The following is a 17,056-nucleotide window of genomic DNA, read 5'->3' as shown; positions in this document are numbered from 1 at the left end:
AGTATTATAAGTATATGAGTTTTTAAGTTTGTTTTTTAAAAATATTTTCTTTCTTCTCTTTCTGCATTTTTTAAAGCTGCACATCATTGACTCCTGGGCCCAACTGTGACCGATTTAAATTGCACATACCATATGCTGGAGAGACATTAAAATGTAAGTAAATGATGACTATTTTACTTGAAATGTAGGTTACAGTGTCACCTATTGGACTTTGTGCTTTAGTTTTCATTTCCTGCTGTTAGTTGTTATCTCCTAAGATATTGATCACCAGGATTTACCACTTTTCTTATCTGTCATTCAATTCTAGTTTGATTAAAAGTAAGGCAGTTGGCAGGGAATAAGTTGTGGTTAAATAGGCATGCCCGGTAATTTTTATGTGTTTTTTTCTCTATAGGTGGCTTACATAATACTCAATAAAGAGTCCATTGCTTTAGAATACCTGGCCATTTAGAAACAGTTTTTAGGTAGGAGTGGCTGCTGTTCATCATTGCTGCTAACCCCTGTTTGGAACCGCTGTGCCACAACTTGTCATTGATGTCTCCTGTTGTTTCCGAAGTATAAGAGTCCTATCTCAAAAACGCTTGGCATGGCTTGGGCATATCAACATGTTATCCCCTTTACAGCAAAGATCAGAGATACAAATGGTCTGCAAGAGTTAGACTGGTAACATAGTGAGGGAAACAAGCGAAGTGTGGCAAATTGGGACACCCTGTCGCCTAAGGGGAGTACCTCTACTAATTTATTGAGAGAAGGTGGAAATCTGAAATTTTACATGAATTATGTCAATTTTAGATATTGCTACTTTTTCAAAATTAAAAACACGGTGTGGGCCAATATTATGCAGGCTAAACTGAACATGTCTGTGGGCTGACTTGAGTTCCTGGACCACAGGTTTTTGATCTTGGATGGATAGTATGGAAGATCTGTCTTTGGACTTACCCTACCAGCTACAGCAGCCATCAAGTCTGTATCAGCCTTTCTATGTCACTATTAACTAATACTGAAGCTCCAGCCTAGTGTGGAAATCTCAATGGCTTTGGCTAGTTATTGTTGGTAATCTCACCAGGAATTTTCTCTCTTGAACCTATACTTGTGGTGAACAGCCTATTATTCTATTCTTGAAAAGAAAAATAAAGAACATGAGTATTAAACATGGGACAGATGGGTAAACTGCTTTTTTGGCCTGTGGACCAGCGTGTTCTATCATTACACACCAGGTGGGGCCACGTTTCTGTGTAGTATTTTGTATTCTTAGTACTATATTCTGTAGAATCACTTGATACTAATTTATCAAATGCAACATTAAATGAAAAATGTACGACGTGTACTTGTCAGACTTGCATTATTAGACCATTTTCTAGAAATTGTTAAAATATAAAATAATTTTACCTGTCTGAAGTAGTAGGACAGATTTGATTGCTACTGTTTTGAAAAATTATTAACTAAATTTAAAAGAAATTATCAAAGTAAATAATTCATGTGGTTAAAAATGTAAAAGTACTGTAATTTTTTGATACATGATACATGAAACCAGTAGTCTTCTCTTTCAGTCTAGTTTCCTGAGAGAATCACTTACAGATTCTAAAAATTGTTCAGTTTAGCTCTCTGGGGATGATCTCCATATCTTTAAATAACATACTTTTGCCTCTGTTTCTTGCCTTATCAGTTTTAGACATTGTTATCTTCTGACTTCCTGTGCTGATACATGAAGCATCAGCGTATTTTCCTTATACCCCTTAACTCTTTCTTCTTTTCCTTCTTAATGTAATTATATCACCATTATTGGTTCCTGTGTTGGTTACCCTGTAGCTTAAAAAGTTTTACCTACTTTTTTAAATAGATCACTTTAGATGTTGTATTACACAGTTAAGTGAGTAGCCCCTAAGAATTCTTAGTAAGTATCTGGCACACAGTAAGTATTGTTATTACTTAAGGAAAATCTCTATGCAAGAATGGTGAACACTTAGTGTAGTATACTTTTTAGTTTTCCGTTAACCAACCATAGATAACTGTGTCTTTTGGCTCTGCATTTTATAAGATGAAGATATTGCCATTCCTTTAATTCCTCTTCCTTCACCTCTCAAATTTTGTCTTTGGTTATTTTCCTTTTGCATTTTCAAGTTTGGTAACTTACTGTTTGTTCTAAATCTGTAGTTGTCTTCTGTGCCTTGTCTATAAATTTCTTGAATGATTGCTTTGTAGGCCTGTTCCTTCATAATTATTACTGTGAGATTTGCCTTTGTTATTCTTTTGAATTTGACTTTGTTTTGTAGAATCTATGTATCATAGATTCTATGTTTTATAGAATGATATCTTGGTAAACAGGTTACCTGCTTATCTTGCTGGAACCCCTTGTCAAATAACTTGCTCAGATTCCGTTCTCTCCACCCTTCTGCCTTTCCTTTAGCCCATCTGATAATTTTTTTATTACCACAGACACATTTGGGTGTCTTAATTTCTAAAAGCTCTTTCTTGCCCTGTTTCTCGTTCTCAGCATCTTGTTCTTATTTTATGAATATAGGTTATTTTAAATCCTTCAAAGAATAAAATTTAGAGATTTTTTTTTTAAAAAGTTTTCTTCTGTTACCTGAATTATTTTAATTTTTCCTAGGGATTATATTTTTGTTTATCGTATTTTTCCCCTCTTTTATACTATAGGTTTTCTTCAATAAAAAGGCATTCATTTATGTTTAAGATAGACAATGAAATACTGATTGGGAGTTCTGAGTAGGTGAGCAAGAATTATGGAATGTGTCGATGGATGATGGGCCAGATGTGAGTCAACTGTTGTAGCTCTCCTCACATAGTTTTTTCTATTTCTTCAGTGACTATCTGTGGATACATACCTGGTAACCATGTCATTTTCAGAGGGTGGATATATTCCCTGAGGAGCTTTTGCTTACTCTCCATGTTCTTAGCCCTGTGTCTCATTCTTGCCACCCCTTCCACTGGTTACTCCTCATCAGTAACCTCTTCCTCACATTATTGCAGGCCAAACCTTTTCTCTGCCCTGTCTTGTAAGTACTACACTTCCATCTGCCTTGTGCCTTCTAGCAATTTGCTAAACTTTCTCATCTACTGATTACTACTCTCTTCCTTTCCTCTTCATCTTCTTGTTGTTTGGGATTTTATCTTTCTATGTTCAGTATTATTTAATGGGATTGGGGGGTGAGTCTTGGAGAAGAAATAAGTGTGTGTGGTCAGTCCACAGTCTTGAGACAAAAATAACATGACTTCAAAGGCATCTTTCTAGTAGTATGGGTTTATGTTAGGAAGCATTTATTGGTACACCCTATACCCTTTCACTGCTATAAGATCTTCATGGGAAACCTTTAATAACGTTTGTGATTAGGGTATTAGGACTGTCACTCAACATATAACATAATTATATTTTAGCAAACAATTATTGGTATCATTGTTATATATTAGGGACTTAATTTAGCCCACAGTTTGCTCTATAATAAATAAATAATAAGTGAATATTGTATATGGGCAATTGTTACACTAAAGTGAGTCAAGATTCTATTGTAAAGCAGCTCACAGCCAAATAAAAGGAAAAGATAATTGACCGTGGAAACTCTATTTATAAAAGTTCATAGAATTAGAAAGATGAGGTTTTGTTTTCTAAAAAAACACATGTATGTATATATGTATATAACACACACACACACACACACACACATATATATGTACCCACATACACACACATATATATGTTTTGTGTTTTGTTTTTTGAGACAGATTCTTGCAGTGTTTCCCAGGCTGGACTTCTTGGGCTCAAGTGTTCTTTCTGCATCAGCCTGCTAAGTAGCTGATACTACAGTATCCATAGGGGATTGGTTCTAAGACCTCCTGTGCAGGTCCCTGATATAAAATGGAATAGTATTAATGCATAACCTATGCCCATCTTCCTGTGTACAGGCATACCTCATTTTATTGTGCTTCAACAAGGCTATTGTGGGTTTTTTTTTTTCAAATTATTGCAGGTTTGTGGCAATCCAACGTTGAGCAGGTTTATCAGGGCCGTTTCCCCAAAGCATGTGTTCATTTCATGCCTTTGTGTCACATTTTGGTAATTTTTGTAAGATTCCAAACTTTTTAATTATTATTTTTTTAAACTTAAAAATTTTGACTTTTTGAATCATGAAGTGTTTCCACATACTTTTTCATTATTATTCTGTTGTAGTGATCCGTGATTAGTAATCTTGAACATTACTATTGTCATTGTTTGGAGATGCCATGAACCATACATACCCATCTAAGACAGTGAATTTAATCAATAAATGTGTATGTTCTGATTGCCATACTGACCGACCTGTTTCCTTTCTCCCTCTCCTTGGGCCTCCTTATTACCTGAGACACAGCAGTGTTGAAATTAGGCCAGTTAGTAACCTTGCAAAGTCCTCTATGTGTTCAAGTGAAGAGTCCCACACTTGTCATCTTAAATCAAAAGCTAGAAATGATGTTTAGTATGGAAGGCATATTGAAAGCTGAGACAGGCTGAAAGTTAGGCTTCTTGGCCGAACTGTTAACTATGTTGTGAATGCAAAGAAAAATTTCTTGAAGTAAATTAAAAGTACTACTCTAGTAAACACATGAATTGTAAGAAAGTGAAATAATTATTGCTGATATGGAGAAAGCTTTAGTGGTTTGAATGAAACATCAAACCAGCCACAGCATTTCCTTAAGCCAGAGTCTAATCAAGAACAAGTCCTAACTCTCTTTAATTCTAAGAAGATTGAGAGAGGTGAGGAAGCCACAGAAGACAATTTGAAGCTAGCAGAGGTTGGCTCATGAGGTTTAAGAAAAGAGGCCATTTCCATCACATAGAAGTGCAAGGTTAAGCAGCAAGTGCTCAAACAGAAGATGCAGCAAGTAATCCAGATCTAGCTAAGATCATTGATGAAGGTGGCTACACTTAGCAACAGATTTTCAGTCTAGATGAAACAGACTTATGTTGGAAGAAGATGCCTCTAGGACTCTCATAGTTAGAGAGAAGTCAATGCCTGGCCTCAAAGGACAGGCTGACTCTCTTGTTAGGGACAAAGGCAGCTAATGACTAATTTGAAGCCAAGGTCATTTACCATTCTGAAAAATCCTAAGGCCCATAAGAATTATGCTAAATTCCACTCTGCCTGTGTTCTACAGTGGAATAACAATCATCTGTTTATAACCTGGTTTACTGAAAGCCACTGTTGAGAAATACTGCTCAGAAAAAACGATTCTTTTCAAAATATTATTGCTCATTGACAATGCAACTCATCACTTGAGATGTGTTGGAAATAGCAAGAGAACTAGAAAATTAGAAGTGGATCCTGAGAATGTGACTGAATCGCTACAGTACTATTATAAAACTTGTACAGATGAAGGGTTGCTTCTTACAGAGGAGCAAAGAAAGTGGTTTCTTGAGATGGAATCTACTTCTGGTTAAGATGCTGTGAACATTGTTGAAATGACAACAAAGGCTTTAGAATATTTCATGAGCTTTGTTGATAAAGCTTCGGCAGGAGTTGAGAAGCTTGACTCTAATTTGGAAAGAAGTTCTTTTGTGAGTACAAGTCCATCAGACAGTATCTCATGCTACAGAGAATTTTTTTCTGAAGGGAAAAATGGATTAATGTGGCAGACTCATTTGTTGTTTTATTGTAAGAAATTGCCATAGCCATGCCACCCTTTAGCAACTACCTCCCTAATCAGGCAGCAGCCATCAACATCAAGGCGGGACCCTACGCTTGCAAAAAGATTGTGACTTATAGAAGGCTGAAACATTGTTAGCATTTTTTAGCAATATAGTATTTGTTTTTGTTATTTGTTTTGAGACAGGGTCTCTTTCTGTCTCCCAGACTAGAGTGCAGTAGCATGATCTTGGCTCAGTGCAACCTCTGCTTCCCAGGTTCAAGCAATTCTGCTGCCTCAGCCTCCCAAGTAGCTGGGATTACAGGCACATGCCGCCATGGCCCAGCTAATTTTTGTATTTTTCCTAGAGAAGGGGTTTCACCATATTGGCTAGGCTGGTCTTGAACTTGTGACCTCAGGTGATTCACCCACCTTGGCCTCCTAAAGTGCTGGAATTACAGGCATGAGCCACCATGCCCGACTGCAGTACAGTATTTTAAAATCAGGTATTATCGTTGTATTTTAGATATAATGATATTACACACTTTATAGTGTAGGAAACATAACCCTTATATGCACTGGAAACCAAAAAGTTTATATGACTTTGCTTTATTGTGATACTCGCTTTATCGCGTTAGTCTGGAACCAAACCCAAAATATCTTTGCCTTATGCTTGTTCTTTAAATCATCTTTAGATTACTTATAATGCCTAATACAATGTAAATACTATGTCGATAGCTGTTTTATGGTATTGTTTGGAGAATAATGATAAAAGTCTGTAAATGTTCACTACAGATACAGTTGTCTTTTTTGTTTGTTTGTTTTTAGAGACAGGGTTTCACCATGTTGACCAGGCTGGTCTCAAACTTTTGACCTTAAGTGATCTGCCTGCCTTGGCCTCCCAAAGTGCTGGGATTACAGCTGTGAGCCACCGCACCCAGCCTGCTTTTTGAATACTTTTGATCAACTGGTTTGTTGAATGTGTGGATGCAGAACCCATGGATAGAGAGCTGACTGTAGCCATTGTGTAACTGGAGAGAGATGGTATCTCATTGAGGTTTTGATTTGCATTTTCCTGATAATTAGGGATGTTGAACATTTTTTCATGTACCAGTTGGCCATTTGTATATCTTTTGAAAAATATCTATTTAGGTCTTTTGCCCATTTTTAATTGGATTATTTTCTTTTTCCTATTCAGTGGCTTGAATTCTTTATATATTCTGCATATTAACCTCTTGTTAGATGTATAATTTGCAGATATTTTCTCCCATTCTGTAGGTTGTCTCTTCAGTCTGATTTTGATTGCTTCCTTTGATGTGCAGAAGCTTTTTAGTTTGATATAATCTGTATATTTTCACTTTTGTTTTCTGTATTTTTGAGAGCTTATCCAAAAAATTCTTACCGAGACCAATGTCATGAAGCATTTCTCCTATGTTTTCTTTTAGTAGTTTCATAGTTTCCGATCTTACAGTTAACTCTTTAATCCTTTTTGAGTTGATTTTTGTATATGGTGAGAGGTAAGGTCTAGTGTTACTCCTCTCATGAGGATATGCAGTTTTCCCAACACCATTTATTGAAGAGACTGTCCTTTCTTTAATGTGTGTTCTTGGCAACTTTGTCAAAATCAGTTGGCTGTAGAAGCATGGATTTATTTCTGGACTTTCCATTGATTTTAATAACCTTAAATCTGTTGTATACAAGATCAGTTAAGGTCATTGTGTTTAATTACTGCGATATTTGTGATAGAATTCAGTCTCTTAAAACTAACATTATATTCATCTTTAGATGAACAAACACAGTATTCAGCAACACACATTTTAACAAATGCAGTTTTCTAATACAAACACAGTTAATTGAAAGGTTATATACTTTTATAAACTCTTGGAAGATAGCTGTCACAGCAAACAGAAACGCTCTTTGCCTTTTTAAAGAAACAGACCTCTAAGGAAACATAATTATATATGGTAAGAGGAAAATGAGTAAATATAGATTAAATTATATTCTATGGTAAATAGTAGATAAATATACTCTAACCTTCTCCTTTTTCTTTCCAAGCAAAGGGTAATGGCTAACTCAGTGCTTTGCAGTCTTAAAAGTTTTATATAAACAATTTCTTTATCTAAAATTTCTCATTAAATCCCATTGAAAACTTGTGGGGTGTGGTTTAAACTATAGTTCTAACCAATGCTGAATCAAAGTATTCAATAATTTACTAGAACTTACAGTGATTTTATTTTATAACTTTAAGCTCAATAAAGTTAGAGATGGAGACTGTTGTGTTTATTAAATTAAATCTTCAGTTCCTAGCACAGTAAAGATATTCTATTAAGTATTTGTTTAAGAAGTAGAATGAATGCATGGATGCATGAATTAATAAATTTTTTGGTGTTCAGATTTTTGTTGGTTGAGCTACGTATTATAAAGAATGTGACATTCTGTTACTGGTATCAGCCTTTTGCCAACAGAAATTTAATCTTTAGAAGTTATTTATTATACAAGGAATTTGTAATTGGAACATTGCTCTTAACAATTCAGAAAACAGGAAGAATGTACAGTACTTTGCAGATTTGGAGTCCGAATCAATTTTATCTTTACCTATTTTATTCTGCCCTCTGAAATCAGATTAATGGAAATAGCATGTAACTAAAACTTAATTTCAAAATATATTATGTACTAGACAATAGTATTTCTGTGAATCTGTTTCATTGTGAATAAAGGAAACTGTGCAGTTAATGAGAATGAGAGATGAGAGGGGGCATATTTCCTTTTTGGGGGGAATTTTTTTTTTTTTTGGTAATTATTGAGTGTTCTATAACTTATAGTAAACATCATAGTTACCAATTCTTGGCTTCAGTCTTTCAGAGTGATCACTGTCTGATCTTCAAAACAAAACAGAAACCCGAAAGAATCCAAAGCAACAAAACCAAACCAGATTTACACTTCATACACACAAGTGAGGCCATGGGGCTTTCCAATCTTTACACTCTGGAGTGTGTTTTGAAAACACCTATAAATTCTTTGATCAAGCCACTTGGAAGACACCAGTCAAAGGTTTATTATTATTATTATTATTTTGAATGTTTTATTTCTTTTTAAAATGTAAGTTCCAATAATTCCAACCTCTAGACTAAAATGAATTAAAAAATACAAAATCATATACAACACTGTCTTCACAGGTATGTTACATGCCATGAGAACAGGTTTCTCTGTCATGTGATATGAAACAGGGAAGCAGATGCCTTGAATTCAGGATGGGGACAGGCCCTTGGGCCTTTAAAGATCATTACAGACAACTCCAAGTTGCTAGAGGCCTGGCCTTACCTCTCCCTGGGTATGGAGGAGCTTGAGTCACACCATAGATCCAGACTATCTGGCTGACCTGATGAGAAGGTCTCTGGGACAGTCCCCCTTCTTTCCTTGACTCTCTTAGGCCTGAGGAGAAAGGCTAGGGCCTGGAGACGCTGGTCTTACTAGGGTCTTTTCTACCACAAATTGATTCTTACAGAATTATCGTGCCGATTCAAAGTTAAATAATTGAAATAAAAAAGATCAGAGTATTATAGTACGTTAGGAATGATGTTATTGTTTCCTCAGGTCTTTTACTGTGAAGAGACAACTGTTGACCAATAAAAGAGTTGCCAATTTGTGTAAGATTCTATTGAAAAATGTCAAAGGATATCTTAAGTAAAGAGAAGTCCTTGAATCTCACAATTGCAGAAGATACAACTGGTACTTACTTAAATGATACTGGAAATGTGAATCTTCAGTGATCAAGATTGATTTGAATGAAATACCTGCTAAGGTCTAGGATGGTACAACTGAAGTGGTTGAAAATTTTCCAGCTATAGCAGCTATTTACATAGAAAGAGCCATGAGTTTCGTATAAACACCTATTTGTAAAAATAGCCATCCTAGTTATGCTCTGTAACACTTAACTCTAGAAGTTATAGCATTTGTATTTTTGTGTACCCTATTTAAATAGTGCAAAGAGTGAAGCTGTTGGCTCATCTTTTATTTCCAATCTCTAGTTGAATGCCTGGCATTTAGAGAGGTTTAATAAATGTTTGTGGAAAGAATGAACCATATTCATTCTTTGGATCTGATAATGATGAGGTTTGATAGGAAGTGACAGAACTTAATTCTGCCAGTTCTTTGAATAATGCTGTTTATGCAACTTTGAAGAGAGATTATTGAAATATTGTAAGTTATATTGAGCAAGTCTGTGGCTAGTAAGTCAGCAGTTTGCTAACACTGGCTTTATTTTTTAAATTATCTGTTGTTTAAACAATTTATTTTAATCAGGGACTGTTTGATTATAAGAAACCCATTGGAACTAACATAAATTGAAGAATTTATTTGTCTTTGAAGGGAATCAAGTAAAACCTGTGATGCCCAAGGGCAGAAAGTGCAGCCAGGTTTCTCAGGGACTAGAACCAGGGACTGGAAGGCTTGCAGACATAGTGGCCAGTCAGCATCTGTGTCCATGTTTGTGTCTTTCTCCTGCAGTATATTCTATCGTCACTGTATTCTAACAGCTCCCCCCGCCCGCGCCAACCCCCGACTTCTGTTTCTCTCCACATTGGGTAGAAGTGACTTCCTGATCCCCTACATGGGAACTCAATTCAAGGCCACCAGAGAGGTTGTCATCAAGTTTAAATTCCTGAGAGATAGGATCTGATTGGCAGCTTGGGCCAAGTGACCACTTGTGATCAAGTTATATGGCCAGGATTTCTGGGTCATGTATTATCAACCTGATTTCTTGAGGTCAGTTTTAACACAAGATAAGATAAGCATAGGTTGGCAGATACCCAGAAAGGTGTTCATTGCCCTGTTTCAGAAATTCTTTCTAAAGAATTTCCAAATGAAAATGTAGACATTTTCCTTTTGTCTTTAACATTAGAGCAATACAGTTGTTTATCATCTGAGAGAAATGATGGATATTTCAAAGCCATTTGTGACAGAGTGAAGAAATACCCAAAGGTTTTGAAGTTGATATACTTTTACTTTCAGAGGAAAAAGTCTGAAAAAATAGATTAGGATATGGTTAATATATTATCTTCCACATCCTCAGAGGAGCAGTGTAAAATTGTTCATTTTAAAGGATTCAACACTATATCACTTAATTTAAATATGCATTTTTTTTGAGAATGGTTAAAACAAAATGAGAACAGTTTCAGAACTGTTATTTAAATGGAATGTACCATTTAACTAAATAATGGCCAAACAGATGCATAGATTTTTACAAACACATTGCACATACTGTTCTGGAATTTCTACTTTAGTGAATCTACTTGAATTTCAACTTCATTTTTTATCTATATCTTCTTGTGTGGTTTGGCTCCTGCGTGTGTATATGTGTGTGTGTGTGCGCGCTTGTGTGTGTTTTAGCACAGTGCTTTTCCATCTCAGATCTATTACTATTAATTTGTTCTAGCTAATCAGCTTAGGAAACTGAGAAATGCCCTTTTTTTCCTGCTCATTACTTATGTAGCACAATGTAGTGACAGGGGCTTGGCATGGATGGCTGTCAAATAGCAACTGATAACTAATCTGATGGTGCCCGAAAGACCCAGTGGTGTTGCACAGTTTGTTGTTGCATCAGCTGAAATAGATTTGAGACTTAATTGATTTATCTCATAAGAATTTTGTGCTTTCTTTGCTTTGTTATCATACTGTGCTTTTGAGACAAGTGTCGCCCTATCACCCAGGCTGGAGTGCAGTGGATGATCATGGCTCATAGCAACCTTTGCCTCCCTGACTCAAGCAATCCTTCCACTTCAGCCTCCCAAGTATCTGGTACTACAAGTGCATACTACCACACCAGCTAATTTTTGTAGATATGGGTTTATGCCATGTTACCCAGGCTGGTCTGAACTCCTGGGCTCAAGCAGTCCACCTGCCTCAGCCTCCTGAAGTACTGGGATTATAGGTATGAGCCATTGCACCTGGCCTAGGTTTCTTAATGTAATAGGCTAGTCTTTAATTGTTTCATAGCCTGCCTACCAACCCCATCTAAGTGAAATATTGTTAGCAGGGCACCTGAGAACTCTTTTACTTATTCTTTCTTAAAATATTTATTTATTTATTCAGACAGGGTCTTGCTTTGTGGCCCAGGCTAGAGTGCAGTGGCATGATCACGGCTCACTGAAGCTTTGGCCTCACTGACTCAAGTGATCCTCCAGCCTAGGACTCTAGGTGTGCATCACCATTTTTTTTTTTTTTTTGTAGAGACGGGGTTTCACTTCATTGCCCAGGTGATCTTGAACTCCTGGGCTCAAGCCATCCTTCCACTGTGGCCTCCCAAGGTGTTGGGATTGCAGGCATGAGCCAGTGAACCCTGCCCATACCATACATTTTGAACCTCAGCCACTGGGTCCAAAAGCTGGCTGTTGTGACTATAGGTGTTAGCATTTTTGTTGGGATGACAATGTTATTTAAGGTTTTTTGTACTATTTAAAATAATCTGTTTGGAAAATGTTAACCAAGTAATCTTTCTGCTTCTACTTCCCCTTCAGTATTTTAGTGGACTGAATCTCTCAGCCTGGCATTCAAGGCCAGTCACAGTCTGACATTCCAGCCTTCCAGTTGGAGCTCAGCTAACAACAAGCCAAATCAAAAAGCTGCTCCCGTGACTGATTTGCCCATTATACTTCCCAATTACCCTGCCTTCCTTTCCTGCTTCTGCTTTTGCCATATGTTTTGGCTTTAGCAGGACAAACCAAGGAAATAATAAAATAGCCTGTCTTGTGGTGTGTTTGGTTTTTCATTTGGGCTCACAAACCTGCCACTCTAATGGAAATGCTCTCTATTTAGGAGTTTCCCTAGACCAGTTCTCTTCTAGTCTGCAAGATTGCTTGCAAGGAGAGTAGGAGTTAACCATTTTTACTATGACTTGCAACAGTTGAGCTAAGTAAAAAGTTGGACACTCTCTAGGGACTTGGTATTTTGCATCATGCTGAGAGGCATAATTTTACTTTTATTTTTGTCTTTTAAAAAGATTCATTTACTTAAAGATTATCATTATCTAGTGTTTAAGGTATTTTTAGAGGCTAATTATGGAGGCAGGTCACTTTTGATTTACTGAATGTTCTACAAAATGCTCATTGAATGGCAAGTAAAGAGGGCTAATTTTCTAGATTAGACATTCCCTCTCCTTAAATATTCAGGATTCCTTTGTTTTGGAGTTTTAGAATATTTTATTTTCTTGGAATTCATGGGATAGAATAAATATATTAGGAATAGCAACTAATATTATTAACTTAAATTTGTGAAGTCAGTTTAATTGTAGCTAACTATATAGTATATATAATCTGTGTTTGGTACTGATTATAGTTTATTAAAAATGGCTGATATAATTACTAAATTAACTTATTGGGCATTTATTTTATGGTTAGGCTTATTTATCTACATTATTTCATTTAATCAACACAATAACTCCTAGGTCTAAATTTATATCCCACTCTTTAAAGATCAACTTTATTGAGGTAGTAAATTTACATATAATAAAATGTACCCACTTTAAGTGTTCAGTTCTATGTGTTCTGGCAATTGTCAACACTTATAACCACACCACAGTCAAGATAAATAATATTTCCATTCCCAAAAGGTGTAGAACATTTTCTTCCCACACAAGTCAGTCCCCTCCACCACCATCCTCTCAACCCTGAGTCAAATTTCTCTAAAGCTGAAACAGTTTTGCCTGTTTATAATTTTATATAGATAGAATCATATATAGTTTTTGGTATATGGCTTCTTTCATTCAGCATCATGTTGTTGAGGTTTATCCATGTTACTTCAGTACTTTATTCCTTTTATTGCTGTATAGCATTCCATTGGATGGCTATACCACAGTTCTTTATTTATTCATCCATTGAAGGACATTTGGACTTTTTTTTCCCCAGTTTTTTGCTATTATGAATAAACTTGCCATTATATTTTTGTACATGTCTTTTTCTGGAGATACGTTTTAATTTTTGTTGGCTAAATTCCTAGGAGTGGCATTACTGTGTTGTAAACTGAGTGTGTACTTAACTTTTAGGTACTAAGTTGTTTTCCCAAGTAGTTGCACTGCTTTACATTCCTCCTAACAATTTGTAAGGTTCTAGTTCTTTTACATTCTTGCCAAAATTTGGTATTGTTGATCCATTTGTTTTTCTATATTCTTGGCAACTTTGGTATTGATCCATTTTGAGCTACTTTTTTTTTTTTTTAAAGACAGGGTCTCACTTTATTACCAAGTAAGAAAAAGCCTGTAGTGTAGTGTAGTGACACAATCGTAGGAATCATGGCTCACTGCAGCCTTGACCTCCTGGGCTCAAGAAACCTCTCCTGCCTCAGCCTCCCAAGTAGCTGGGACTACAGGCACATACTACCACAGCTGGCTAATTTTTTTTTTTTTTTTGAGACAGAGTCTCCCACTGTCACCCAGGCTGTAGTGCAATGGTGCAATCTCAGCTCACTGCAATTTCTGCCTCCTGGGTTCAAGCAGTTCTCCTACCTCACCCTCCCAAGTAACTGGGACTACAGGTATGTGCCACCATGCCCAGCTAATTTTTTTTTTTTTTTTGTATTTTTAGTAGAGATGGGGTTTCACCATGTTGGCGATGATGGTCTTGAACTCCTGGCCTCAAGTGATCTTTCTATCTCGGCCTCCCAAGGTGCTGGAATTACAGGCATGAGCTACTGTGCCTGGCCTTGAACTACTTTTGATCATGTATTTGTTGATTAACAATTTAAGTATGTGTCTATTTCTGGACTTTATGTTGTATTCCCTTAATATGTCTATCCTTAAGTGATTATAACATGATCTTGACTACTGTAGCTTTATAGGTAGTCTTTAAATAAGGTAGTATAAGTCCTGTAACTTCTATTTCAAAGCTGTTTTGGCTATTTAAGTCCTTCGTATTTCTGTAGAAGTTTTAGAATCAGCTTGTAATTGTTTACAGAAATCCTGCTGGGAATCTATATATCAGTTTGTGGAGAATTAACATATTAACTTTGAGTCTTCTGAGATATAAAAATGTTAACATCTCCATTTATTTAGGTCATTTTTAATTGCTCTGAGCAGTTTTGTAGTTTTCAGTGAATATATCTTAATTCAATTTTGCTAAATTTACTTCTAAATATATCATATTTTCTGATGCTGATTTATAGTAGTATGTTTTTCTTGAACTTTCCTTTTCTGAATTCATTGAAATATAATTGATTTTGGTGTATTTACTTTTGTATGCTGCTCTGTCCCCAAATTTACTTATTAATTCTAATTTTTAAAAATAGACTCCTTAGGTATTTTCTTCAAAAACACATTTGCTTGTGAAAAAGACAGTTTTGCATCTTTCTTTCCAATTAATATATAGTTCTTATTCTTGCTTTATTGTACTATCTAGTGCAATAGACGATACTGAATAGCCAGTGGTAGGTAGAAGTGGTGAAGTCAGACCTTCTTGCCTTATTCCTAGTCTTAAGAAGGTAGTTAGTCTTTCATCAAGCACAATTGTCAGTTCTAGGTGCCCTTTTATCAATCTGAGGAAGTTCCCATCTATTTTAGTTTGCTGAAAGTTTTTATTATGAAAAAAATGTTAATATATGTTAAATGTTTTTTCTCTGTCTACTTGGTTTATTTCTTTTATTCTGTTAATATGATGAATAAACTGATTTTCAAATGTTGAACCAGTGTTGCATTCTGTGGATTAATTCCAACTGATCATGATGTATTATCCTTCTGATGTATTACTGGAGTTGATTCACTCATGTCTTTTAAAGTAACTTTACATCTATATTTGATGCTGTATTTCTTTTCTTTACTTGTAGTTGTTTGCTTGGTTTTGGCACCAGAGTAATGCTGGCTTTATAAAATAAATTGGGAAGTATTCAGTCCTCTGTTTTCTGAGTTTGTGAAAGATTGATTTTATTTCTTCCTTAAAGGTTAGAGAGAATTCACCTGTGAAGTCATCCGGACATGGAGAGAGAGAGGAGAGAGAAAGAGGGCGGGGTGGGGGGGGCGGCAGAGGGGGGGAGAGAGAGAGAGAATGTGAAGGTTAACTATAAATTCAATTTCTTTAACAGATATAGGGCTAACAGGTTTTTAAATTATTCTTAAGTGAGTTTTTATAGCCTTGTCTTTCAAGGAATTTGTTCATTTCATCCAAGTTGTTGAAGTTATTGGCATATCGTTAATTATACTGTTTCCTTGTTATTCTTTTACCATCCTGTATTTTGTAAAAATTCAAAAATTAGCCAGGCATAGTGGCACACGCCTGTAATCCCAGCTACTTGGGAGGCTGAGGGAGGAGAATTGCTTGAGCCCAGGAGGCAGAGGTTGCAGTGAGCTGAGATTGTGCCACTGCACTCCAGCCTGGGTGATAGAATGAGACTCTGTCTCAAAAAAAAAAAAAGAAATAAAAAAAAAGTGTTAAGAGTAGATACTCTTGCCTTGTACCAGATTTTATGGGAAAATAATTTTGTCTTTCACCATTAAGTATTAATATAATGTTGGCTATATATTTTTCAGAGATATCCTTTATCAGACTGAGGAAGTCCCCTATATACCTAGTTAGTTGGGATTTTTTTGTTTTGTTTAGTTTTTAAAATCAGGAGTGGCTAGCCTGTGTGTGCTGTAGGGGAGGGAGACAGATGGAGCTTGGGTCTGCCTACCCCTGGCTGCTGCTGTGCAAAGACCTTCAGGGGAAGCCACTGTCACCATGTCTGACCAGCAGCCAGAACCTTCAGTTTAGGACTTGGGGGATAAGAAGGAAGGCAAGTACGTTGAACTCAAAGTCACTGGACAGGATAGGAGTGAGATTCACTTGAGTGAAAATGACAACACATCTTAAGAGACTCAAAGAATCATTGTTGACTGGACACAGTGGCTTATGCCTAAAATCCCAGCCCTCTGGGAGGCAGAAGCTGGAGGATCACCTGAGGTCAGGGGTTTGAGGCCAACATGGTAAAACCCTGTCTCTACTAAAAATACAAACAAGTAGCCAGGCATGGTGGGTGCTTGTGATCCTAGCTACTCGGGATGCTGAGGCAGGAGAATTCTTGAACCTGGGAGGTGGAGGTTTCAGTGAGCTGTGTCGCACCACTGCACTCCAGCCTGGGCAACAGAGCGAGACGCCATCTAGAAAAAAAAATCATATTGTCAAAGACAGGGCGTCCAACAAATTAACTGAGGTTTCTCTTTGAAGGTCAGAAAATTGCTGATAATACTCTAAAAGAACTGGGGATGGAGGAAGAAGATGTTATTTAAGTTTATCAGGAACAAACGGGTTCATTCAACAGTTTAGATATTATTTGAATTTGTTTTTCTATTCCCTCCATCCTTTTTTATTTTTAAAAATTGTTCTTTTGTAGTGTGGTGGTGAAAAGGGGATTGAAAACTGGCACCCATGTCTTTAAAACATCTGGTAATTTGAATTCTAGTGCTCATTATTCATTATTG

The 17,056-nt window shown here is 36.3% G+C and overlaps 1 protein-coding gene across 6 annotated transcripts in view; it reads left to right on the top strand.

Moving 5' to 3' along the window:
- Positions 1-17,056, top strand: part of BABAM2 (BRISC and BRCA1 A complex member 2) — a 450,382-nt gene that overhangs the window by 44,569 nt on the left and 388,757 nt on the right. For all 6 annotated transcript variants that reach the window (XM_002757914.6, XM_017964446.4, XM_003734762.5 and 3 more), the window contains exon 3: positions 77-153. In XM_002757914.6, the coding sequence (XP_002757960.4) occupies positions 77-153 (77 nt within the window). The remainder of the gene's footprint in view (positions 1-76; positions 154-17,056) is intronic.

The sequence above is a fragment of the Callithrix jacchus genome, chromosome 14 (assembly GCF_049354715.1).
Source record: "Callithrix jacchus isolate 240 chromosome 14, calJac240_pri, whole genome shotgun sequence".
Classification (NCBI taxonomy): domain Eukaryota; kingdom Metazoa; phylum Chordata; class Mammalia; order Primates; family Cebidae; genus Callithrix; species Callithrix jacchus.
Note: the sequence above shows the minus strand (reverse complement) of the source record. Positions and strands in the feature narration are given on the sequence as shown.